The 27,697-nt window shown below is 40.1% G+C and overlaps 1 protein-coding gene across 1 annotated transcript in view; it reads right to left on the bottom strand.

Moving 5' to 3' along the window:
* Nucleotides 1-27,697, bottom strand: part of RET (ret proto-oncogene) — a 79,812-nt gene that overhangs the window by 34,877 nt on the left and 17,238 nt on the right. The window contains exons 2-4 of the mRNA XM_090144740.1: nucleotides 2,738-2,989; nucleotides 932-1,225; nucleotides 228-469 (exon numbers count right to left, since the gene is read on the bottom strand). Of these exons, the coding sequence (XP_090000866.1) occupies nucleotides 228-469; nucleotides 932-1,225; nucleotides 2,738-2,989 (788 nt within the window). The remainder of the gene's footprint in view (nucleotides 1-227; nucleotides 470-931; nucleotides 1,226-2,737; nucleotides 2,990-27,697) is intronic.

Raw genomic sequence — 27,697 nt, 5'->3', positions numbered from 1 at the left:
ATACCACTGCCAAATTAGGTAGGAAGAGCCAAAGAGCCCACTTGTACACTTCTCTACTGAAGCAATGTGGCAGGAGGCACATAGAAGGACATTCAGGAGTTCAGACCTCATGAATGATCACCTTGGCACAGTTAAGAATAAATAGGAGGAGGGCATTAAAGCAAGATCCTTGATGTTAGCCACCCTCCCTACAATCACTGTGCTCCTGATTTCAAGGAGAACGTTACCTCTTTTCTATTGAACTCCACGACAGCATCTGCGGTGTCGGTGCCGTTGGGAAGGAAGGGAGGAGAGTCATCTTCATCTAACACGTTGATGAGGAAGGGCACCTCAACCTCCATTTCCCTGAAGCCTTCTCTCACGGTGCATTTGGCGATCAGCTCGTATCTCTCTCTCTCCTCTCGATCTAGGCGCTGTGTTACGCTCACACCAGTGGTGTTCTCATTGTACCGAAAAGGCAGGCCTTCGGCTGGAAAACATGGGCACAATGTAAATAGGGACAATCTCTTCCCATTACAGAATTCTGATAGTTTTCTTCTTTTGCAATAAATCCATTTACACATCAGGACCGCATAACAAAAGGCAGGCTAGGAAGTGAAACAGAAAAACAAGTTGTGGAGCTGTATTAGGGTAGGCAGAAAACGTGGAAGTTCCTGCTGCCTAGATGAAGCCCAATTTAAACCTTGGAATACCCCCAATCTTCTCTTCCCAGGTACAAACTTCTAAAACCCATCTTTCCCTTAAGGAAGGAGACAGTCCTCCTTCCCATCCTTTCCGTATAGTTCAAAGGCAAAATATTCAGGCTCAGATCACATTTGAAAGGGAATTTCCTTAAGAGAATCAATCTAGAGGATCTACTACAAGAAAGATCTTAACAGTGCAGCTGTTTGCATCTATTCCCGGGTCCCGAATGATTCAGTTCCAGTTTTACCTGCCAAAAGTCTGTAGGTAATGCTGAGATTCTGACACAGATGATGAACTGAGGGTAGCTGGAGCTGATGAAATGTACCAGGGGGTTTATTCTCCTTGATGTGAAAGGAGAGATCCATTTCTGTGAAGCAAAGCTGCCGTGCTGTCAGTGAACTGCAAGCCGGTGCAGTAGCATTGATCAAAGAGAGGACAACTGTGGTACGAGTAGCAGAGTCACATTCCTTCTCTTGGAAAGGGTGGGATGAGAGGAAGACATACAGCATCACCTTTGATAACGGCATCCAGTTTCCTACAGCTTCAGAAAGAACACACCAGACAAAATGTTTTAAGGAAGACAATCCATTTCTCATCGACTTTCTGTGCTCTACTATTTCACAAACAACTGTACAGTTCTGTTATATAACAACAATTCTTGAATATATCGTTTGCTGGTTGGAAGACCTTAAATTTTAAACCTAGCAACCCCAGAAAGCTAAAAACTGATAGGTGTCGTACCACAAGTTTTAAGAACCTCACTAAATGTTGTAGAACCTCACTAAATGACACCAATGTTTTGCATGTAAAACACTAGCATATAACAAGTCACTGCTAGCAATCAGCTTTTTGACTGTTTTTTGCATAGTTAGAGTTGCAGTGGGGAGAAAGAGAGCAAAACAGTAACAAATAGACCCAAAACTTTTCTCATTAAAATCACAGCGTTGTGATGCTTTATACCAGTTGAAGGCATGGGCTGAATTGTTTGGAGCACAATCTGCTTCATCATTCTGAAATATAAAGAGCTGGCCAAAAGAGAACACAGACGTTTAAATCAACCTGTGGCATCTGCTAATACACCCTCAAGACTCAATTATTTTCATTAGCAGCATTTGACTACAGACAGAATGATAGCATCTCTGTGACAGATCTAATTCACTTGGAAAGGCTCTATAGGTCACTATGATATGAAAAAAACAAGAAGCCCCACAACTTTCAAGTTGTGGATAGCTGTTCTTCCCTTGCCCAGTTGCAAATGGTTATCTGATATTTATGAGCATCAAAAATGCACAGAATAAGGATGAGATACTAAGCACTAAACAAATGAAGCAGTAAGTGTCTGAAGTTGTGCATTTAAACATCTAGGCACCTCAGTCAAAGAGCAGTGCTGATATATGGCCCTTCATCACTTACTCATCACTTACTACAGGCTCTCCAACAGCAGAATATCTGCAACTGATCACAGCAGTATGCCATTACCATCTCATCCATTTCCTTCTCCATCATCAAACGATAATTTCCTCTTAGATCAAAATCACCAGGACCAATTTATTGACAGAGAACTCCTTTCAGCAGCTGAAAAGTAAGCTTCCTTAACAAAGCCAAATCTCTTTGAGAGAGGTACACAACCACTTCTTCCAAGAACCACCGGTGTTATCTGCAAATCCATATGAATCCAGGTTGCCAGAGTTTGAGGCCTGTTTATGTGAGAGTTTGAAGTAATCTAACTGCATCTGTGTAGTCACTAAGCACCCAACATTGACACAGCAGAATCGGCTCAGTTTGCATCACTAGATGAATCAACTGCAAATCTCAGTATCATAGTGAGAGTAACCGAATCTATCTCAGGTAAGCATTTGCTTTAGCATGCTTCTCCTTGTAATTGCTGCAGGTTTTGTTGGGTCTGGTTCTTCATTTTAAAATAGTAGGTGTTGGGTGTTTTTTTTTTTCTTCCCCCGAATTCAGTGCTTACTGCTGATGGATAAATCTCATGAGCTGAAAATACTTTAACAACTGAAATTTGCACTGGAAGAGCTAGGCTCCTTGTACTTACACAGCATGTTGAAGTCCTCTCTATCTAGGCTCTTGCTGAGGTAGAGAAGTCCCATTTTTTCTCTGATTTGAAACCAGTGATTTTCATGGGATCTCGCTCGAGAAATGATGAGATTCTGGCACAGATGAAAGTGGGCTGACTCCCCATGTGAATCCCTCAAGGCGTGGATGCGCAGGAGCGGCGTTCCTGCTGGTTGGTCAATGTAGACGTTCTCTGAGTACTCCTTTCTGGGGAAGTACAGACCAAAGGAAGCTGCAAAAGAAGGCACACAAAAGAAGCAGGAGAGTTCATCCCAGTTAAAAAATTATTCCATTGACATTTTCTTCAGAGACGCACTTCCAAAGAACTGAAGGCCTCATTTTATAAGGATTAAGGAAGCATTAAAAGCGATGAGAAAAATGCAGGTCCTCATCTGGCATAAATCAGTATAGTTTTGCTGCTCTCAAGCCAGGGACACAGCCACCAAAGACCTGGCCCATAGTTTATGCTGAAGTTGCACAGTCATCTACTTTTTGAAAGTAAAACTGCTCTGCTATAAGCATGGCCCAGTTCAAGCTGAACACTTAACAAACCTCTGCTTGCCAGGTTTTACCTAAGTCCATACCTGAAGCTCTCAGGTCTTCTTTCTTTATTTCACAGTTAATATTTAGATAGGGGAAAAGTTTTTGATGAAATCGCACAGTTTAGAAACAAAAGCATGTTTCCTGCTGAGAGAAAACACAGAAATTTCTCACAGTTTTCTCAGACTTATCCTTGGATCATAAAACCTTCCTTACGTAAAACTTTCTGAGCAAGACAACATAATACTTTCCAAACAGAAAATGGGAGTTGTTTAAAGAAAACTTACATGAAAGTAATAGAAATGCTGTAGAAATGTCCTTTTTTCAGAGCGAAAAGCTCAGAACTGACTTATCTGAAGAGGTGAAGGAAATACACAACTATTTTTAAAACAATGAATAGGACCGACTGGTTCTTCTCCAATTTTTTCCCTCTATCACATTATAGGTGTTTGCATTTAGTAGGTCTCAGGTGAACCCTGACGTCCAGTTTTTTCAGACAATCTCATTTCACCCATTACTTTGCAGTGAACTTTCTGCCCTTTTCCTACGCCTCCCTTCCAACTCTACTTCTTGCAACGTCGATCACAGTAGAAAGGTTGATATACATGGAGATAACAGCCATTAAAAAAATAAGCATAAAAACCACGGTATAAACAGATTGACTGAGTTGTCAGAAATACTGAGTAGCCTGACAGAGCTCTGGATTGCAATATGGTCATTAAACAGAACAACGCCTTCGAATTTTAAAAAGTGTTTTTCATTTGAAGATAAGCAAGGTTTGGGTGGGATTTTTAGAATCATGAGAGTCAGGCCAACACCTGTATCTGCTCCAGTTGCATGAAAGAGACTAACATCTTGTTTGGGTGCTCAGGCAAACTGATGTTAGAATGAATTGCAAAGACATCCCACCTGCAGTGTATGTAAACAGTGATGCTGGCGTGCACTGAAGTACTGGAACTGTCACACATGTCTTCCATCTGCACTGACAGCCTGTGGTTGTTCCCATACAACAGAACACTTGCAGAACATTTTGTAGAGTTTTTTTTTATCGTATAATCTGATTTGATAAGGAGTAAGACATAGAAAGGCTCATACATCTGCTGAACAAATGAAAATAATTTCCATATGGTACAAACACGGGACTATTTGAGCTAAAAGCGAGCCAGGTAGAAATGAAAATGATCGTAGCACAGCAGGAACAGTTTGGACATAAAGCCAAAACATCTTCACAATACCACCAGGATGTGTCATTTATTTTATATTACTATTAGACTCTTAGACTATTTTACTGAATGGAGAGGATGACAAACAAACTGTAAATGAGAGACCTCTCATTTCCTTTGGAAACACCACAGAAACCACTCTACCTTGCAGTACTTGATGACATCATTAGTATCCCTGGATGCAATTACATCCATGTGATTTACAGGACCCCGTTAATTGTTCTACAAATGCTTTGCAATACACAAAGAAAGTAGTAAAGCGATGCAATAGGTGAATTTGCTCCAGAGTAATTAATTCAGAAGCAAGCCAACGAAATCCTTTCTTGGAGTTTTGGAAAAGCAATTTAACCAGTGGCTCCTGAAGCCCCTTCTGACAATTACTTCTGACTCTGGCCCCATTACCATCTTTTTAGCATTAGATTCCTGAGCATTCTTAATGCATCTCAAATCTTTTTCCAGCCCTGCTGCCTGCCTTTTTTTGGAAGTGCAGGAAAGGATGGGGAATCCACACCACGAGGATTCCTAACAAACAGGTCCATTAATGAAAGGTATAAGGTGATATCCAAAGAGAAGACCCAGTCCCAATGCAAAGGAATAGATTTCCTTCAGGTGTTTTCTATAAGATTGCGATTCTAGAATTGTAAAAACTTCCTCACAAGAAATTCAGTGCTGGATATTCAGTGCTCAATGAAAATAAATGAATAAATAAATAAATAGATTGAACTCACTGATGCGTGCAAGTGAGGTTTATACAACAGGATGGAGGAACATTTATTTATTTCTAAGACTGGGGTGAACAGCTCTAATGTGAGAAAGGATGAAGGGGACACATCCTGTGGCTTAAGTGGATATTAAATATTTTCATGTCTCACTCAGAAAACAAGTATTTCAAATCAAAACTCCTTACAGCAATGCAGAAAGTTTGATGGCTTTAAAAAAATGGAAAGATAAATTTGACTTAGCCATGTTATTGTAACAAGATTCATCCCACGCTGCTGATGTTGAAATTACTGGGATTTTGTAAAGTGCTTTGCGCCACTCTTTAATCCCATTTCAAGCACTGGAAGAGATGAGAGGTATGCAACAGACTGCCCAAGTAGAAACCACACTCTGCACGTCAACCTTTGGAGTGTGATTTTGAAGGAGACCTTTGAAGTAGAAACGTAGCACCCGCTTCTCTGAATCGTGTTCATTCCTTTAAGCCCTAGTAAGTTAAAACCAGATTCAATCAACTTGCCATCTGGCAGGTACACTGTAGGAAGAAGAAATTCTAATCCTGGTCAAAGTGCCTTATGTCCTGACAAAAATCGATTTCCAAGAATTTGTGCAAGATTCCTATGGAAACCAGATGGAGCTTTTATTGAATATGCCACTTAAATAAGAGGGAGCTGAGATGGTTAGAGTCAGAACTGATGGTTAAAGTGCTTTTGGTTAGGAGTTAAAAGCAGAGAAACATTTCACGCCATAACCTTGAAATCCACCATCAGAACCTTTTGCTCTGCAGCATACCTGAGTACATTACCGTGAATAGAGAGACGAAGAGACAGAGAGAGAGGGAATTGTTGGAATATTTTGGCATCTCTGAAGTTTTTTGTTATTATTATTTTAAAGAGGATGCTTTACCTCGCCTCGATTCTGCAGTCAGTGCAGAAAACACTGCAAACTCCGAGGGATGAGCAATATAACATGATAATAGCGTATCAGTAACACACAGATTGGAAAAGTGATCACGTTGAAGCGGATGTAATGCTACTGACTAATAGCTCCTACAGGAAATAGATACAGTTAGGACAGCATTCTTCCAGCTCAAGGAGAGAAAGCAGATAAAAATGAGAGTGGAGAAATGAGATTATACATACTCTGAAGCCTTGATGTAAACAGCTTTTGAAAGAAGGCAATTTTTCACCTGGCTTTTTTTTCTTTTTTTTTTTTTCAAACGTGAATTATTAGGTGAACGATGCGTTTTTTTTTAAACAAATTGATTTTATGAACAAAACTTGTAGAAAGTTTGCATGTTTTTTATTTTTCACACTTGCCACTGAATACTTGAGTAGCATAGGTGGACTACTCTTGGTGGAAACTATGAAAACTGAGTATAGCAATGTTACCTACATTCTTACCATCAACTATGAGGCGGAAAAACATAATTCAGCTTTTTAGTCACAAAGTGAAGTGGCATCAAACTTTTTTATTACTAAACTGGAGAAGTTCAGCACGAAAATCTGTCTCCCAGGACATCTGCAGCTTTCAGGGCAAGACTTTGAATAGCATGAGTTGAAGTGAATTATCTTAAGGCACAAACATTGCTCTGGGAAAGAACAACTTAGGCAACTGCAAAAGCATCCCGAGTCCACATGGATCACCTGCAGAGTCTCAGTGTGGCCACTGCTCAGGGCAGGAGGCAGCCCACAGCATCCCAGTCAAAGAGATGCTGATGCTGTATGGTGATGCTCCAACCTCACAGCTAAAGCCACAGGGAGAGTGAAAGCAGCACAACTGGCTCAAATTCAAGGCCTGAATTTGAGGCAGAGGGTTTGGCTAAACAAGCAGGTGTTTTAAACAGCTCACAGAGAAACTTCAGAGCGTAAATGGCTGCTATTTTGTTAAAGTTACACCTTGCACCTGATCAAAAGCCCCGTCTTGATTTAAAAAGTTCAAATGACTGAAATGTAGCATCTCTCTTCAAAGTTGCTCTGGGTTTAATTAGTCATGTCATCAGAAAAATGCCTCTATATCTGACTGCTACATTCTGCATTCCCTTCACCATTCATGTTATATGCTGCACTTCTTTTCCACTGTATGAGAACCTCCAGTCTCACGATGTCTGCTGGATTAGCAAGCATTTAAAACACTAACACTAGTTTGCATTAAATAAAAAAAAAAAAAAAAAAGGAAAAAAAAAGAAGAGCTTAACAACAACAACAACAAAAAACAGCAAACTGAAAATGGAATGATGGTTGTTTTTCATTCAGCATGTAACAGACACCTGTACAATCCACATGTGGCCAAGTTTGTTGAGCTCCCCCCAGCACCTGGGAGGATAACACGGTAACTTCTTAAAAACAGGGCAGACCTCTCAAAACCCCACATCAAAAATTGATATGCAAAGAAAAGGTGCGTGTTTTCAATGCAATGATAGCCCTATCATTCTAGCATATAGGAGATAATGATATAACAGATGAACATGGGACTCAGCTGCTAATAATCCTCCATTTGTTGCACAGCATCAGATTTCAACGAGCAATTATCTGGCAAGGTTAGTTTTGTGTTCCTGAAATAATTATCTTTACTTTTGATGAGCAGCCATTATGTTCCATTACCAGTATTAATATACCCAGCATTCGATTCATCACAGAACAAGAGCAGCAATGCACCTGTGTATTTCAAATTAAAGGATTCATCCACTTAATGTCCTTCTAGCCCCTACAGAACTAAGCAGTAAACTCACCCTTATTAACCCAAAAGTCAGTCATTTAGAAAAAACACTGACACTAAACGGAAGGGTAGCATGAAACAGCATAGCTAGAAACAACGCTGGGGGCTGAATATCCTTCAAGATGATGTCTGCCACTTAACACAGGCTGCTCCATCCCACAAGAACAGATGTGCTTCTGCCAGCATTTAGATGCATGACTCTTCAGTCAGAGATGGTTTGACACAGAGAAAAATCTCCACCTCGTGCAGGGAATCACAGAATCACTAAGGTTGGAAAAGACCTATAAGATCATCCAGTCCAACCATCCACCTATCACCAATGGTTCTCGCTAAACCATATCCCTCAACACAACATCCAAACGTTCCTTGAACACCTCCAGGGTCAGTGACTCCACCACCTCCCTGGGCAGCCCATTCCAGTGCCTGACCACCCTTTCAGAGAAGTAGTATTTCCTAATATCCAGCCTGAATCTTCCCTGGCGCACCTTGAAACCATTCCCTCTAGTCCTATCACCAGTTATACAGGAGAAGAGGCCGACCCCCAGCTCGCTACAACCTCCCTTCAGGTAGTTATAGAGAGCAGTAAGGTCTCCCCTGAGCCTCCTCTTCTCCAGACTGAACAATCCCAGCTCCCTCAGCCGCTCCTCATAAGGCCTGTGCTCCAGACCCCTCACCAGCTTTGTTGCCCTTCTTTGAACACGCTCCAGGGCCTCAATGTCTTTCTTGCAGTGAGGGGCCCAGAACTGGACACAGTACTCGAGGTGCGGCCTCACCAGAGCTGAGGCCACCCCAACCTTTCCTTCAGCTCAGCAGCGTGATTTTAAATTCAGAACTACGCTATCCATCATTGCACTGGGACTCATTTAAAAGGTAATCACGGGAGAAGAACTATTTCCAATAGAGCGAGCCGCACGTCTCCAGAGATAACTGCTCGAAGAACTAATATTCACCAAGGCAAAACATAACACAGAGCAAAGCAGCCTGCAAAGCCGTTTGAACACCTCTGAAAAAGAGCAGCCGGCAAGCCCTGCTAACATCTACAGATTATGCTGGAGTGTGAGCTAGCAGCCTTTGTTAGCTGGGGTAAGTCTCAGTGCCAGAAAGTGGAGAGTGTGGGGAAGAGCCTGGTGCATTTATCACTCACTGCTTGCTGGCTGTCCCCGGGGCCAGCAGAGACATGGAAGAAACCCAGGCTGCTGCAATTCCCTCTGCACGCCTTGGCAGCCAGGCACAGAGCGAGCCTCCTGCCCTGCTGAGTGGGCAACCACCTCTCAAAGCTGTTTTTTTGCACAAATTATTACAAGATTCACCTGGTTTTATGCAGAGAAGCCCAGTTAAATTCTGTCCTCACTGCACTGAGCTGGTCTAGCATTAAATGGGGAGGTTGGTGGCTCTGTCTGTGACAGGAGGCTTGGAGATTCATGATCCTTGAGGTCCCTTCCAACTCTGGCCATTCTGTGATTCTTTGTGAGCTTGGATAGCAGCATCACTGACCTGGGTATAAATCACAGCACGTCTGAGAGTCACCAGAACCCCAACAGAAGAGCTGACAAACACCAAATTAACTAGCAAGCCATGACTGCAGTTCAGCAGCATGACGTTATTTATTTTTAGGTATGTTATTTTAAGCTGATAATTACAGGAATTGTAACAGATGTGATGTGACACAGCAAACATAAGAAACTGTTTTAAACCGAAAATGGAATGAATTCCTGTTTTCTAAAGCTGCTCCTCTGGATCCTAGGTTAGAGTGGACTGATCACTGCAGAGCTTCACGTCCAAGATTCTGAAAGTATACTCAAGTTTTTATGAAGCCTGGTAATTGCTGTTTCACCTGATGTATGCATTTACTTGTAGCACCACTGCTAGAGAATGACAGAAAGAATTCCAATGGCAGCAGCACCAGAGGAATACACGTGTTAAATAGAATATGATACTTCCAGAGGGAACAGGTCCTTGCAAAGTGATGGCAAGCAGAAACAATGGCTAGAAAAATTCCAGACCTGATAAACTGGTCTGCTTTAAGTTAATTGCCTCTCTTGTGATTTTCCTCACCACGTTCCCATGCTCATATTGAAAACAAGCCTAGATTTTGATTGGAAACATACAAATTCTGTAGATACAAATATGTGATAGAAATGCTCAGTTGACCACCTGTATTAACACGCCAATCTCAAAAATGAGAATTCCACAAGACATAAATAAGATAAATCTGCCAAAGCCAAGAGATGTATTAGACTAAAATAATGTTTTCTTAAGGTGTCAAGCATTTCAAACATAAATTTTAGAAGCTCAAGTCCAAAGACATATCCCTAAATTCGTAAAAAAAAATAAAGTATTTCCATTGGATTTGTGAGAACTGTCAAGGTTTTGATTTTGGCCTCAAGTCACAACTGGAAAATACACATCCTTCCAGAAAATGGGAGAATAACCTCCAATGCTCTACAAGTTTCCTGATGTCTACTTCAAGCTGAGGTCAAACCTGTGCCTACATCTTCTCCTGAGACCCCACACTTCTAGGTCTATTGTAGATACCTACTTTTGAACTTCTGCAGGAACCAAAAATGCTAGAAGCTTCCTTTCTCTTGCTTCCTTACTGTTTTGTTTCTTTTCACCAAGACAGCAAGGTCTTGATGGTTCACTGATCTAAACACCAGCGTTACTGAAACAAACACCATTCTTCATAGAAATCAACGAGCACAGAAAGCTTCTTTGAAAAACTGCAGGGGTTTCTGCAAATTCTTTAAATCCTGATTCTGACATTCCTCATTGTTTATTTGATTAAATAATAATTCTTTCTGAAGCATGGCTTCATTGCTTGAGAGTAACTGGATATAATTTGACTCAGTATGCGTACAGAGCTGAAACGTAAGATGGAAAATCTGACTGGCAGCATGTTACTTTAATAAATGGTTGATAGAATTTATTTCCACTATAGGTCAAATATCAGGTGTTTACAAGGCAGTAAAATAAAATATGATGATGTTTCATTTCTATACTGCTGCATTTCACTTCTGTATGGGCCCAGTATATGTTGTTTACATAGAAGTCAATAGCCAGTGATCGGTATTTTGTTTTGGCAACTAATCCTGAGTTCAAGAAGGCTGAAAAAAATATCTCAAAGACATCCCATGTCAAATGCTGCAAAATTTGAGGCTTTGAGTTTGCTTACAGCAGGTGTCAGGCAAAATTTTTCACTTAAATACCCACAGAGGTAGAGTTTATAGGCATGTGCACATGCATGTATGTATCAAGACGAAAATAAGAACCTAAATATTTGTATATTTGCATATTTCTCCACTGAGATTGTTATAAGTACCTCCTTATCACTGGAAACACCTTGTACAGTGCTATGTACTCACTATGCATAGGAACAGTTCATACCATATTCTCTCCAAAGCAGGAAGCAGTTAGGGCTAGGGGCCAAGCAAGCCCCACTTACAAATAAGACTTCAATAAAGACTTACAAATAAGAGATCTGAGAAGTAATCACAAGTTCTTCATTTTACCACACATACGGTCATTTCTGTTCTGTACTACGTAGGTTTATAGAAAGGAGCCATGGTTATCGAGAAGAAAGGCAAAACTAAAAATCTAAGTGTTATATAGCACTTTCAGCTCCACTGCAGACAGACTCTACAAGCACTGGTCCGCCATTTTTTCTAGCTCTGATTTTTCTTTCACTTTCACTGGTTTCAGTGCACCCTGACAACTCCACATATTCCATGTTTCTTCACAGTGCTCGTGTTCCTTGCAAGTGGAATTATTCTGCATCGCATGACAAGAGATGCCAAGATAAAAAGGTGGACTCAGTCTGCTGTTTTATTTTCAACTGTCAAAACAGCAACCGATTTCCTATTCACCCTCCATGTGCACTCTGTGAGTTCCAAAATGTATGTATATATGACATATGTGCAGAGGTTGTGATGCATGAGAAGCTAGAGAAGCAGAGAAGCTGCTCTGTGCTAAAACTGGTACACGAGTTGTAAATCTCAATCCATAAAATCCTCAATTAATAATGTAGTGACATACAAGTGCTCTAAACTCTTGTTATATTTCAATTAGCTTTCTCATATATTTACTCCTGAAATGCTGAGCTCATGCACAGGATAAACATTATAGCATTCAGTTGAAGAACAAGGTGCTGAAAACAAAATGCATTTAAAACCTGCAAAAAAGAAAAAAATTAAACTGCAAGACAACCTTGTCCACAAAAATTTCTCAGCATACTTGATGAGAGATGAAAAGATCCTTGAAGGTAAGAACAAATAAGCTTAAATTAACAATCCTAGTCAGAATAGCATCAGTATCACGATGCATTCCCTCATTAAGATGAAGATTTTGGTGACTGTGCTCCTTCCTTAATACAGAAGTACTTAATTTTCACAATCCCAGGTCACAAAAATGAACAAACAAAAAAGAACAGCTGTTGATTTATAACAAGGATTTCTACATGCACAAACTCCTGAGCTGCATTACCACTTGTATCTCAAGTTTCCCCATTTCCTCTTCTCCAGCTGCACTCGATCCTGCATCATCAAAACGAACGTGAGCCTTCCAGTCAATTACAAATAGATGGAGCCAAGGCATCAGGGATCATTTTCTGACATTTCAATGCAATCTGGATGCTAATGACCACAAACACCTCCATCTATTTCCTATCCCTAAGCACCTTCATAGGGCAAGCAGAGTCAAGTGAAATATGTAACAAGGTTTCTCACAGATAGCTTTTTCCACTCATCATCACTCCACAGTGGCAATTAACAAAATGGTAACCGCCGACCAAATGTTATCAGTATGACCTTAGAAGAAGTACAGGAGGTCTGATTCTTCCAAAGGGGATCAGCAATAGTGGCTTCTCTACCTGAGCCATGCTGAAAGGGGTCTGAATGTCTGAAAACAGATGCGTGTGTCCCTTTCTTATTTTCTGGAAGGTAGATGACGACTGCGCCTTGGTCGATTTTTACTTTGGATTCTCCACTACTGCACTGGAAAATCTATTTTCTATATTTAGCTCAGATGTTTAAAAACTATTCTACTACTCCTTTTGCAGCGAGAAGGGAAGTAGCTCAGCCTGAATTGTGTTTTATCCATATCTTATATCACTATCTTCCCTAATTCTCTCCAATTCATGCAGTTCATGAAAGAAAGTGACAGCAGTATCATTACCTCCTTAGAGTGGGAGGCAATCAATGAAAACTTTATGCTGCTGGTGGTTGAAAATTTGCCAGAAAAACGCTAATGACACAAACGTGCCTCTCTCACAGGAAAGTGCTCTATTATTAAGAGCTGCTATTCTCTTCCCAAACACTCAAGGGAGCTATGAGCCTGCGATTCAATTTTTCAATCCAGGAAGTGAAATATCGTCGTGATTGTTACCTTTATTTATTTATTTGAACTTTTATCGTGAATTAAGAGACCATTTCGATTTATATTGCCACGTTTTAGGTGTTCTATAAAACCAAATGTGGGAGGTAGGATGCTGTCCATTTGGTACTTTTCGTTTTCAATTTATAGTATTTTCTTCAAAGAAATACAGATATATGCTTCAAATTAAAGGACACGAGAAGATGGAAAATGATGTTACAACACATCTGCACTTGACTGTTCATTTTTTCTAAGTGCATTACAGATTTGCTTTTACAACAGCTTCATAAAAAAAAGAAAAAAAAAACAAAACGTATTACACTCACCACCATTAAAAACAACAGCAAAAACCCTACCCCAGATGTGAACAACACTGCTTAATAAAACAGAGCTTTTCCTTCGAGGACTTTTAATCATGAGCACACGGTAGCTATTATGCTCTTGTCTTAAAGCATAAATGCTGTCAGCAAAATGGCAAAAAAAAACTGTATTGACAAGGCTTGGAAACAGCCTGACATAACACTGGTGATATACACTTGACACTGATGGGTTTTTAAGACAGCACATTTCAACTAGCTTCAAGAAATGAATTACGTTGCGTTTCTGACAAGTTACAGGAATGAACTAAAGAGAAGTCTAAAAGAATGATATTCAGCTGTAGAAGGAACTGCCTCTCATTTTCAAATCCACAGCACGTTTGCATGTCCTGGTACTCAGCTCACTCTTAGAGAATAGTAAACCTGGAGTATCAGGGGTCTTTAGTAGAGTTTACAAAAGCATTCTTTTCCTTAAAGGAAACTTTTGGGTCCTTTTCTGCTGGGTGTTGCAAACAACCACAGGTTGCCAAACAATCAGAAATCAAAACTTCCTCCCTTAATTACTAAGAACTGGTTTTGCTTATTTCATAGGTACCTCAATGCCTTTTTTCACCGCAAGGTTTTACTATAAAGCAAAATTCCTGCCCCATGCTTATATCCTCCCCTGCTGAAACAAGAAAATACATATAATAACCTTTGATATAAGTTTTAGTACCAAAAAAGAGGCCTCATTTCTATTGGGAAACTTCTGATCGCATACTATCTTCAATCATTTCCAATGCCTACTATATATAGGTCTGAACTGAGGCCACGGTTGCAGTGAGGCACACAGATAGCCCTGGATGTTGACATTTATTCTGAACTACGTGTAAGACTACCAGAATAGCCATTCTGATCACACGTTTTCAATGTATAAGCAAAGTGTAAGTGACAGTCCCAGAGCTGAAGAAAGTACTACAGTAGTTCAATGACCAGCCTCTGGGCAATCCCACACAAAAAGAATCTTTTTGCACAAAGTTTAAAAATACAGATTTTTTTTTTTTTCCCCTCAGCTGCTGAAATCAATGCCTCCTCTTTTTTTTTTTTTTTTCCCCTGCTCTTTTACAAGCTGAAAACATGTCGGGTGGCATCTCAAGTCACAAAGAAATACTCAAATCTTCTTTCAGCACAGTATCCCCGTGCACATTTTATCAAGGCATTCTGATTTTTCAACTCCTTTGCAAAGGTGCTTGCTGAACCATTTCATCCAGAGCTTACATTTTTAATTTAAGTGTCAGCACAAGACCTCATTTCCTTTTCCCCTCTTTTCCCTGTCAAGGCAATAATGTTCACAGGATAAAAGACTATAATGCATAATGAAAATAGAAGTTCAGATTTCAAGTGAATGCTACAGACATACAAAACTGAAAGTGCAGCAGGTTTAGTCTCTCTGCTCAGAAATGTTACCCGTGCCTTAAAAAAAAAGGGCACAAACACCTGGGTATGAAGAAAGCAAACATCATGGCTAAAACACAAGTGAATTGACTTTTCCAAGAACACTTTCCATGAAATAGTTTCCCTGCAGCAAAAATGAATAGCTGGCTGGCTCCATGCTTTGCTTCACGCACAAGCATGCAGTTGTAGAAGCTTAACAGAGTTGAAGTGTGAGTAAGTAAGAGTACACTTTCTCATTGCTGGTAGCTGTTACGTTTCAATAAGAGATCATAACATTTATAACTCTGGGATTTCTGTCAGTGCTACAGCTACCAAAGAAATCTTTGCATTAGGGCCTGCTCTTTCTTTCATGAATGTTCTTTGCTGATGGGTTTGGGACTCAACACCGAAGTTAAACTTTCACTGAATTTGTGAAGTTAGCGTGACAGAAGGAAACAGAATGGGAAAAATACAACTCTTGGGATTCTTATGCTACACTAGGTTAAAAAAATACAGCAGTAGGAAATTTCAGGTGAAAATCTCTATGTGAAGATTCTTTTTTTTGAGGGGAAGGAGGAAATGCAATATGGTCTCTGCAACGTAATGAAGTAAATGAACTGTTACCTGTAACTTTGTAATCAAAACTTGAGCTGAACTCCACAGATGATTCTTGTGGAAAGGAAAAAAAAGTAACCCAGGCTTTATTGAAATGTCTGCCTTTGGAACACAACTGGGTGCAAATCCACTTGGTTTCTGCTACAAAGGAACCATCTGTGAAGCCTTCATGGTTCATATCCTCTTGATTTACTCTGTGCAAGTCTATCTGCAAGTATTTCAGCACATCAGTTCCATTTAATTTTGCTAGCAGAGCAGTCCATTGCGAGAAGCAATTTAAATGAAGGCTACCTGATCTGCTGCAGAGGTGTCCTCTCCTCTAACTATCATCTTGAGTGAAAACATCACACATACGACACGTTTACACTACCTGAAAGGTAAAATATGAAGAGCACTGGAAGCACTCCTCTGCCTGTACCACCATTTCCTATCATGCAAACAGAAATATACACACAAACAAAATACATTTACTGACTGCGTGGCCTTCCATATTCATTGCATGCTTTCTTATAAAACTGGATGCTCCTGAAAGAAAAAAAAAGTAGCAGCCATCAGATGCTTAGTTACATGGGTTATAGTCAGCAGTGAACTGAGGATGAAAATCTGGGTAACAGCACGTAAGGGTAAGCACAGGAGCCAACACTTCTAATTTTCAAGCTCAACGTATCGTTCATCTTTCTGGAATAAGGGCACCTTGAAAAACCACAGAGTGACAACTATGTCTCATTTAAGGGCGCGTGGAGCACTCAAAAGTTTCCTTAAATAATTCAGGCTTTAAGAAGCATGTGTTTTTCATCAGTAGTGTTGGCTCTTCGATTGGAAACAGTTTGAGGAGCTGGGAGGAAAGCACACGCCAACTGACCGGGCGATAACACAGTTGGCACTGCTGTGCCAGGCATGTCCAAGCTTCACTAAGGAGCATCTGAGCATAGGGCACTTCAGCTCCCCTCCTTGGAGACCACAAGCTAAATGTGCATGCTTGAGTTCATCTGCGTAAATAGCACTGAGTCTGGACCTGAGCACAGACTTGGATCAACTGACCTTGCATGCATACCTTACACATTTTATTACTGTCCTCGTTCAAAGCTGCTGAGGTCAAGAACCCTATTGACTTCAGCAGGCTTGAGATTCAAAGCAACACCATGCAACTACTCACAGGCAGGATAACAGTAAATTTTGACACGTCTGCAAAGTTTGTGTTTGGGAGCGTGGATGACAGCTGAGGAGAAAAGGATGAACTGTTGGGGATTGTTGCATAAAACTGTTGAGTCAAAAAGAATGACAAAGTGTGACGTTTTAAGAACTTGTGCTAAGGAGCACCTACTCCCTGGGTAATGAAATACATTGTTTTAAACTTATTTGACTAGAATTTAGCTTCAAAATGGCATTTGAACTATCAGCCCTATTCTAAGACACATTTTATGTGATTCTCCGTAGCTGTAAACCAGTAATAGTTTGTTTTTAAGGTTAGATAATATTCCCTCTTAAACCAAAATTAATGTAGCAAATTGATTATCATTCTTCAGTGATCCCTGTCCATTTGAATGAACACCATCAAAAAGCCCAGTGGAGTCAGTCAGTCTACATATCATTAAAAATACCATAAGGACTTTCTGGACCTACTCAACTCAACAGCCTTCAGCTGACCTGATTTTGCTAAAATACCACTTTTAACAAAGACCACAATGCTCTGACTCCCAAAATGGGAATGTCTAGTGTATATGCTATACAATATTTTGTACTGTACTTTATATATTTGATTGGCAAACCTCAGAAAGGATCTCGTATGCTGCTGCAGTGATGACCAACAACGTAATTTTAAAATTAGATTTATTCATTATGGCTTTAATTCACTTTTCTCTGAATAAAGCCAAACTAAATCAACTTATACAGCCGTGTGAGCAAAATATAACTCTCTTCTGGAGCAAGAGAGAGAGAGTAGAGTTGTACAGCAGACCTCTGTGGTCATAAGGCCATGGTCCAGAATAGCGTGGACAACTTCCCTGGCTACACGGCTCAGATCCAGAATCAATTGGCTGGCTCACCTGCAGACTATTTCTCTGTTTCTTCATCACTGCCTCAGCTTTGGCAGATTAGTTTATTTTTGAGATATTTTGTCTATTTTTCAAGCCTACCTAGTTATATATATATATATATATTTTTTTTTTTTTTGCTTTAGAAGAAAATTGAGATGGCACAAACAGATGCCCAGATGCCACTTATTCAGAAAATGTGATAGATTTTTCAAAAAAAACAGTCTCTGTTACTTAAGATAATCTCTTTTATGTTAAGCCCAGAAGAATGCTAGCCAAAAGACATTTTACTCACACAAGAGACATTTACAGTCAAAATATCATTTCCTACATGTTACTTTTGATTAAAGAAAGTTTAAAAAGTTACATTCTGCTGAATGAGAACCTTACTAGAAATGTGTTGCTTTATGAAATGAGAACTGTCAGCCAAAGATAGAGCCTTGTGCTAAAAGATTAAAACTAGCAACTTTTTCATGCAGCTATGGATTTGCTATAGACAGATGCAAACACACAAATAAAATCCACACTTAAGCATGCAATACAAACAGAACTACACAGTTCTTCATTGTAGTCGGAAACGTTTTTTAAATTGCTTCTTTAAACTGCAGTTGTGTCTTCTGGAGCAATTCGGATTGAATCTCTCTCTTCAAGTATGCAGAATACCCTTTTTTCTAAAACAATTAATTTCCCCTGGAAAGTTAATAAGCAGCTAACTAACACTCCTCAGCACATCAATTGTTACAGAGACCAATGGAAGCAAAGCATGGGCAAGATTAATAATAGTCATATTTCTGTTCTGATTTAAACATATCTCAACACAAAGTATGCATTGGTTACCCACAGATTAGAGCGTGTAGCACGTGTGAACGTGCTTATCCACGAGCACATGAATTCACATCTGGCAAATCAAACAAAAGTACTAGAAATACAGACAGACTTTGAACCTTGATCTTTCAGCTGCTGCTAGGAAGCGTTTAGCACAACTGATGAGATGCTGTTTTGTAGGCAGGATACTCATTTCACGTGTACAGCTTCTATGCACAAATACATGACTGCAACCAGTTAATTCTTGAGGGCTTCCAACTATCAACAGGTAAAAATGAGTAAAACTGAACTGTTTCCTAAAATAATCCACCAGAATGAATTGTCCAGTCCTAGAAACATGGCTCTTGTGGCTAAATATAAGCAAGTGAGGGATGTCCTGAAGTGAAGAAAGTTGCTCCTACCCCCTGTGTCAAGCTTGTGCCTCAGGGCTCTGGGACCTCTATGCCTAACGTCCTTTTTTGGTCCCTACTGCCTTTACTGGCAATACCAGCTGAAGCTGTTCTCACCCAGAGTTCACCTCCCCACCACTTGAGGTGGGAATGGATGCTCATCCTCTCTCTCTCTGAGAGTGTTTGCCAGCCAAGGTTAGGAAAAACTAATTGTTCCTTCAAGCCTACTGCTTCCACTCAGTCTACTACGATAAACCAAAACATCATGAGTTTAAAATGGCCATGGTTTGAAGGGATGTTGTGGGCATTTTTCACGTGCCACCAGTACCACACATCCCATGGGAGAGGAAGGACTGCAGCCAGAGGAGGAATGGTGAGATAAAGCTGGAGGCTTTGCTAGATCCAGCTCTCTGAATACGGCTTCACCAAGACAGCAACCAAGGGGATCATCTCACTGGCACAGCTGGATTTATGAGAGAGCTGCTGAGTTTTGTTTGAGATGTTCTTTTCCACACAAATGTATATGCCAAGGTCCTTTAGTAAGGACTACACGCAACGTCTGATAAAATATTACTGTATTACCATATTACTGTATTACCATATTACTGTATTACCATATTACTGTATTCCCTCTTCCAACAGTTTTTCAAGCACAGGTTGATCAATGTATTTTTATGTTTTTAAGATTCCCCAGAAAACTGAATAAAGAAACACAACAAAACCCCTATGAAAGAGCCAGTGGCTCTTGCATTTTGACTTGACTTTATTCTGGGTTTGGGATGATAAACTTTCTCACACATTTGATTGATGAAACTAGCTTAACTTGACTAATCACTTTGCCTCCTAGCAGTTCCTTCCTGCTTATATCCAAGGAAACAGTCAATTAGGACTATAATTAATTCTTCCTCTCATGATGGGGTAAATTTGGAAGGTTGTGACCACATGAATGCACGCAGTGCAGCTGGTTAATCTGCAACCCCGAGCCTCATGCTCCTAATAAGCAAACTACGGCTCTTGTACTTTCAAACAATAGGCAAAACCCCCAAATCTTCTACAGGCTGTTTGGATACCTACAAAACAGCACATAGAGAAAATACAGCATTTAATCGGACAGTTAGAGTGAAAAACTATGAATGTCTTTTATGTCAAAGATACATTAATGGATAACTCAAAAGAAACCATTAGAAACTCCTAGACAGAACAACACTGGAAGCCAGTAAACCTGAGCAAATCTAACAACTGGGTGCACACAGAGAAACAGGATGAAAAGTTTCAGCGCAAAGATAAAAATTGAGAGCCTTATCCTACATATAGTGCAGATTCTCCATCATGAGAAGTTGTAACAATCTAAACTAGCTGTTCTAAAATCATCATTGCCACCACAACAGACCTTGAGAAATAAATTCATCCTCAGAATCTGGAGCCACAAGCAGTTCAGAAGTCAGGCTACAGGGCTACCACCTGTTTTCTGACCTAAAAGGAGGAGCACTCAGCAAGTACCCAAGGAAGAATTCAGGGAATATTTTAGCAGTTTGACTGCATTCATAACTTCCAGCGCTTTATCTGCATGCAGGAGTTTCTAGGAGGTGTCAATCTGATTACATTTACTCTGCAAAAATGTGGAGACCACTTCTTCCAAGCTGTCGTGAGGTTGAAAACTCTCCAGATATTTTTGTGAAGTAGTTTTCAAAAACAGGTTGTAAGAATCTAAAAAAATATTCCGGCTGGTCACACCACAGGAAATTTATACTACTTCAGTTTTAATGCATTTTTACATTAAGTGTGATTTGCTGAATAAAACTGGTAAAGGTGAGAGACACGGGCAGGTTAGCAAAGTGGTGGGAATACATTTCTCAAGCTGTTTTTGGAGGGTTTCTTTCGAGTAAGCAGAGAGGCGATGCAGAGTTCCATAAACACAAATTTGCCTTGAGAGTAACAGATCTGGGTCAGAAATCAGACTGAGAGGTTTGGTTTCCTGCCCAGATCAGCTGCAGAGCAATTTCATGACATTACCGCAATTCGAGAGAGAGACATGACAAAACCTTAACCCCTGTTTTGCTCCAGACTTTATATTTTTATATATTTTATATAGTTTTATATTTTATCTTTATTTTATTTTAAATATATATATATATTTATATATAAATATACATATATATATATATATATAAATATAAAATAAAAAGGACTGAATTTACACACCATTTAATTTAGGTCTGTACTTTACTCCTTGGAATATTCCAAATGGAAACAGCAGTATCAACATAATCCAAGTCAGCTTTACCTCTGGGCACTCAGTTCCTCCTCCCTCCTTCTTCTAAAAGGAAAAATTGCTAACAAACATGCTCAGTTAACACACTGGTTCCATATCGCTCATCATTATTTACATGGAAACACCAAATGGGTACTTAAAATAATGATAATAGTGAGTTGGTAATTTGATCACAGATTCCAGATGATTTCCAATGCTTAAGGCATTAACCACAATAAAGTTTGATTTATTATTACATTTTCTCTATTTATTCTCCCATGAACGGAATAAAACCTGTGTCACCAAGGAGCAGCTAAGTAAGACAACAATAACATTTTATTACCCTGCATATGTATAAACACGTGCACTCAGAAAAGCACTGGATATACTTTTAATTAAAATCCAAAATATTTATTTTCAATCAAGTAATATTTTAAATAACCACTCGGAAAAAAAAAGAAAAAAAAAAAATCTAGTTAACTTCACGCCAAGTTTTTTTTTCAAATAACCAAACAGATGTCCCAATGAAATTTGCCATTATTCTTTCCAGGAGGAGAGCAGCCATGATTTTTCCAATAACTTTAACAGAGCTCGTTCCAATTCTGTTTTCCTGGACAAGGTACTAGGAAAATATGGGAAATTGCTTTCCTGAACATTTCTTATGAGGAAAATGCCATTAAATCAGACTGATATGCAACAACAGATTGAGAGGGCAAGCACCACGTCCTCTGTGCCACTCAATGATGATACAGGAGGTGCACCAGAGACCTTCTAGTATCAAACTAAGCACCTTAGGAAATGAATATATCCTGCTTGCACATGGCTGATACAGATGTAAGCTGGGAGCCTAAGAACCGAGCCCTGATTTTATCAAAGCCTGCCTCCTGTCAGGAAGCCACGCAAACGGGAAGTCCAGGGCACTGATCACTGTTCCAAGCCATTGATCTAAGAGACGACTTGAATAGCTTGGGAAGCACAGCCTGAATTGGGACCTCTAACAAAGGCTTGGAAAAAAAACCCACTTGTAGTGCCCTCCTGGATCAATCAGTGCTGCTGGCTAGACATCATGTCAGTTTTCCTATTGTGACAAACGCTGCCAGCTAGCTGAAAAAAAAGGCAGATCTGAGCTTAGACACCCTCACCCAAATACTCCCTGTAAAAATCCAGTACGCCACTTCTTCTCTTAAAGAAGGAACATTTATTTAAAGATGGCTGTAAGGCTTCTGAAAAATATGTTTCCCCCACTGGGTCTGGCACAAGTCCAGCGGGGTACTGCCATTTCTGATGGCCAACATACCCTCTCACAGTCCTCACCCAAGTCTCCCAGTCCACATTTCCTCCTGCTCAAACCCCAGCACGTTATGTGATCAAATCATTTTCGTGCCAATTGGCTGGTTTTTTCTACGGTTTAACAGCAGATGAACATTACAAAAATAAGTAGTTGTGTTTGTTTATGCAGTCATATTTGTTTGAGTTGTAAAATCCCCAGCATATTTTTTTCAGTCCCTTTCACAGAATTTATGCTCAACTCCTAACATCAGAAGGAGAAAAAGCATGTTGAACACGGCGATGATAAATATTGACTTGTCCAATCAGACAAGCATAGAACAGTTTGAATGTACAGTTGTACAACAGCTCCAAAAGCGAAGTTAGTTTCTTCCTTGCAAAATATTGATTTAATAATGAGTACAAATCACACAGCGTGGTTTCCACACGGGTTATTCTCCCAAGTTTTTAAAAATAAAACATGAAGCAGAATCTCCTCATTACAGAATCCCTTTGCTATAGCACTAAATAGTCTCACCACGTTCTACTGTGTTTGGTCCCACTTCCACTTTTAATTTTCAAGAATCTTATCCCCAGCGTATAACTGGAGGACTGGAGCACAGAAAGGCCAAGGAGCATATCTAAATGGGTTTTCTTAGAAAAAAATATGTTCAGCAGGTAAAATCCCTAACACAGATGTGTCTGCAGTACAGACCTAATCCATCAACAAACCGTGCCTTTAAGAACACAATTTCCTTTGCAAAGAGGAGCTGGAAGCAGTAAGGTGGTTATGATCCAAATACAAAGTTCCTCCCTAAGAGTGCTTTGCATTGACAGTCCTAATGCTCTGCATACCAGAGAGCCTAGGGGACTTAACCAAAACCACACACCCTGCTTTGTCACAAGCACCTCATTTAACTGAGGTCTAATAAATAATAGATTAAAGCCATGACAGTAATATCATCCCTTCTCTTGCTGAGACTCTTGTGAAATTGTACAAAAAGATCTTTTTTTTTTGCAAAAAAAAAAACAAACAAAAAACCAACATCTCTTTATAAAAGCAGATAAAAAGATTTTTAAAAGGAAAATAACAATCCAGACACTGGAGCAGAACTCTGCTTGTATGGTAGCTGCTAATGGTCAGGGTAGATGCTAACGTGAGCATCCCCTGAGAGGAAGGCTCATACACAGAACAGGCACTGCCTGGGCTCTGCAGGATGCTGTGGGATCCACGGTTCCTCTGGGTTAACCAATGGGAGACCAGAGCTGCAGCAGCGGGTGCCAGGGATGAGGACTAGAGGGCAAACTGCACAGCTCTCTGCTGTGTGGGGTACCATCAGCTGCTGGCTTAAATTCCATGGATTAAAGCAGTGCAACAGCATTATTAATGAAGTTGTTTCGAGTCGGGCTCTCAGGTGTTCCCGAGTTCCAAGTTTTTGTGGTACTTTTCCACCAAAATAAGAAGGGTCAGAGAGGAAATGATCACCACAAACATCAGCAGCTGCCGAGCATAGATGGTACTGATACGGAGACAGCTGGGTACACATTTCTGCGGTCATTTCCTTGATGAATAGAGCACACTGTTGCACATAGAAATGGCATTGTGAGCCTCTCGGAAAAAGCGATAGGTTCAATCTTGATTTGGATGACTAAGACGTGTCTTTGAGACAGAACGACTCCAAAACCTGTCAATCTTCTCCCACTGGCATTCCACGCCTAGGAAAGCGACGGCGTTCACCAGCAGCTCTTCAAACCTATAAGACACGAGTCTGACTGTGCAGAAGGTCACAACTGACAGGTCACTTAAGTGCACGGAGAACAGAGGTTTTAAAAAGAGGGTCTGTTCAGCCAACTAGGTCCTTGCTCCAGCAGAAGCCAGAAAAACACGTCCCAGGCCCTCTGGGAAAATTGAGCTGAGTGCTCTGGACAGGCAATACAGGACAGTTGGCAAAACAGCATATGAGTGAAAGAGGAAATCTCCTCAAAGGCTAAAAGGCAAAGGGGCAAAATGTGAGCTTGCTGGAGCCTGCTCCTAAAATGTCATTATTGAAGGGGAAGTTAATGACTCTTTCCCTCATGTACAGGATGTGTTCTCCCCCCATAAGCTATCATTGAAAGAATCAACTACTACTAACTAAGCATGCTATTAGCTGTTGATATTTAATAATGCAGGAACAGAAGCTACAGCCCTGGCCTTGCCAGGCCTCTTGATTAAGGGCAGCACTGTAACTAACAGTGCCTTTGGCACTTTGACAATTCCAGGAGGTTAGTGCAAATTTCTGACAGGATACGCACGACAGTGTTCCACTGAATCACTAACCAACCATTCTGGGTTAAAAAAATAAAAATAAAAATCCTATGGTTTTAGACATATATCAGCAAAACTATGAAATTTGCTCACAAGGTATTGCTCCCGACCTTCAATATTGCTCTGACAGTCAAACTTCTCCATTGCATCAGCAAAATGAATATTCAGCCCTGGTGGCCAGTCAGAAACTGCTCAAGAAAGATCCATAACCCTGCACTGCTTGTACAAAGAGAGCAACTGCCAACAACCACAAGGTTGATGAAGAGAAACTCAGAGGTGCCTCTAAAACTAAAACAATCTAAGTCAGTAAAAAGAAAGCAAGGACACAGAGCTCCGTGCCACGTTCTGAGTAGTAAAATCAGTTGTGGAGGTCTCGAGCCTCCAAAAACAAAACATGCACAACCCTGCAAATTTCCAAATAAGCAATGGAAATGTTGAAAGATGGCACCTACCTCAACCAACTACAAGCTTCAAAAGTTTGTAAAAACATGAGGGCAGAGATGCAAGAAAACATATGAGCAAGTGCAAAAGCGAGACCGAAACATATAAAAATCATTTTTCCAAGCTTTCTTCAAGTGAAACAAATTAGACCGTGGAACATCCTCATTGCTTTTGACAGGGTGAACCAAGTTGGAGAGAATGCTGGAAACGCGTGCTGAAGGGAAACTCTGAAATCAGATGCTTTCAAAGGTCCTTTCCATCTTTAACACTTATTATTCTAATATTATTCAACAACTAGCAAGTCAAAAGCGTTATGCAATTATACAGTCTCCACATTTCCACTAGAACACTTTGTCACTGCAAAGCTGCTTCTAACAGGCAAGCCATAGCAGCTCACAGAAACAAGATAAACCGGGCAGATGTCAGAGCTCTCCCACTGAGTGCTTTAGTCTGGGCACTCAGTTTAGCAACATGAAGATGTTTGTGCTGGCTGCAAGAGGACTTCAAATGGCTTGTCTACAGAAATTACTTTAGAGGAATATTATACATGACATCATCCAACTACATTAAGTCAGTTCAATTACTGCTAATCAACTTAGAATATATCTGTGCAGTTATTTTTAGAGGTTTTACTGAGGTTTATTAGGAGAACATATTCTAGCACACCCTTTATTAAGATGCCATGATATTCAACTATTTTGAAATAGGACAATTTGATTTGGTAAGCCTTTTGTGCAACAGTGACATTTCTCAACATTTTTATCCTTTCTTATTCTGTGGGATTAGTTACTTCTGAGGACAAACGTCCACTGATCAACAATGAAAACACACTGTTTGCAGAGAATTTAATTAGAGAATAGACTACGGATGGCCAGGTCTAACTATCCAGGAATTTGCTTCTCCCTTCTCATTTGAAACTAGAAGAAAACACTGAAAATCCTGACAGCATCCAGAGCAATTCTGCTTCTTGTTTTCAATGCTCACAATAACATATGGTGTGCAAAGCACAATAAAGTTCTCAAGGAACAGAGTGGCTTAGACCGCTGCATGTTTTGGACACTGGATGCTACTGGGATACAGAACCGCCTCTTTGTTTTACTGAGCGTAAGTTCAAGTCTCCTTTTGTGACCTACTGTAGGCAGAGCAGCTTCGTGGTCTTATGAAAGGCATGAAACCCCATCTTCATGCCCTGCCAAGGCTGGAGATATCAAGCTCTTTTCTCGCAGTCAGTGTGCTGTAGTGCAGTGCCAGCACTGCAGCTGCACGTGGGCTCTGTGCAGCCCTGCGGGCACTGCTCTGAGTGCAGCTGTGCACACAGCCTTGGCAATACAGACCCAGTGCTATTTGCTACTGTGCAAAAGATACTGAGCATCATCACATCAGCATCGCAGGCAGTGTATCATACGGACACTAAATTAAAAAGCAAACTCTTTTTTTTCTTAATTATTATGGAAGCAGGATAGAGAAAACTGTTTCCAGACTATTTAGTTGTCTCTTGTTCTCCTGACAATAATTAAGAGCCATCTTCTGCTTACCTATTCCACATGGATCTTGTCATACCTCTCACGTCACAATAAATCTGGAGTGAATCCATAAATAAAAGGTTAAGCCAACATCAGCGAAGATAAGTTAAAGTAAGTAATAAAAAAAGAAGGAAAAAGTAAAAAAAAAAAGAGGCTCACCCACTCTCTACCTCCACATTGCTTTAAGGTTAGCTTTTATTACTCGATCAACATTTTTTAAGGGTCTGTTTTGCTTTTCGTACACATGTAAGTCCCATTACTGTCAGTGGAAATTATGTATGCACATCAGTAGCAAACCAGACCGCAGGATATTTAGCTCTCTGAGGTACCCATGTCCCCGTTACAGTCATGTTTCAGGAGAAAAGCCAACAAATGTATTTGGAATTCTGCCTTTAAACAAACACTGTGTTACAATAGACACAAGTATAGCCTGATTCTTCCAAATGGAAGTAATACCCAAGAGAGTCCTACTTAAAACCATGAAAGAGCAAATTGACAACATTTATCTTCTTCCACCGTTCCCACAATGTTTCACAGTCTCACATAATAAAAGTGATAAGAAGCATCATTAAAAAGAAACAAAGGCATGATTTTTCACCGAGCTTTAAACTGAAATGGTTAAACATTTACAACAATGCTTGAAAATAGCCAACAAGAAAAAGGCAATATTTGTTTACTGGAACTAAGAGTCATCATTATGTTCAGTACTTTTCCATTCACAGACCACAAAGAGCTTTTACAATATTGGATCTCTATCTCCATGCAACAGAGGAAGAAACTAAGAGTGAAATGGAAGAGATCTGGCCAACAACTGAGATGAAAGCATGATTCCTAACTCCTCATCTAATATTTGCTCCACAGTAAGCACTTCTGGACCAGCCAGTATGATGCCATCTCGACAGCCAGGATCCTGAAAGGTCACATATGTTATTGATTTATACATAAGGAATCCTGATGCAAAATCTCCTAACACATTACTTTGCCAACAGTCTAT

The sequence above is a fragment of the Phasianus colchicus genome, chromosome 8 (assembly GCF_987193195.1).
Source record: "Phasianus colchicus chromosome 8, bPhaCol1.hap1.1, whole genome shotgun sequence".
Taxonomy (NCBI): Eukaryota; Metazoa; Chordata; class Aves; order Galliformes; family Phasianidae; genus Phasianus; species Phasianus colchicus.
The sequence above is the reverse complement of the archived record's forward strand: the minus strand, read 5'-3'. Positions and strand labels throughout refer to the sequence as shown.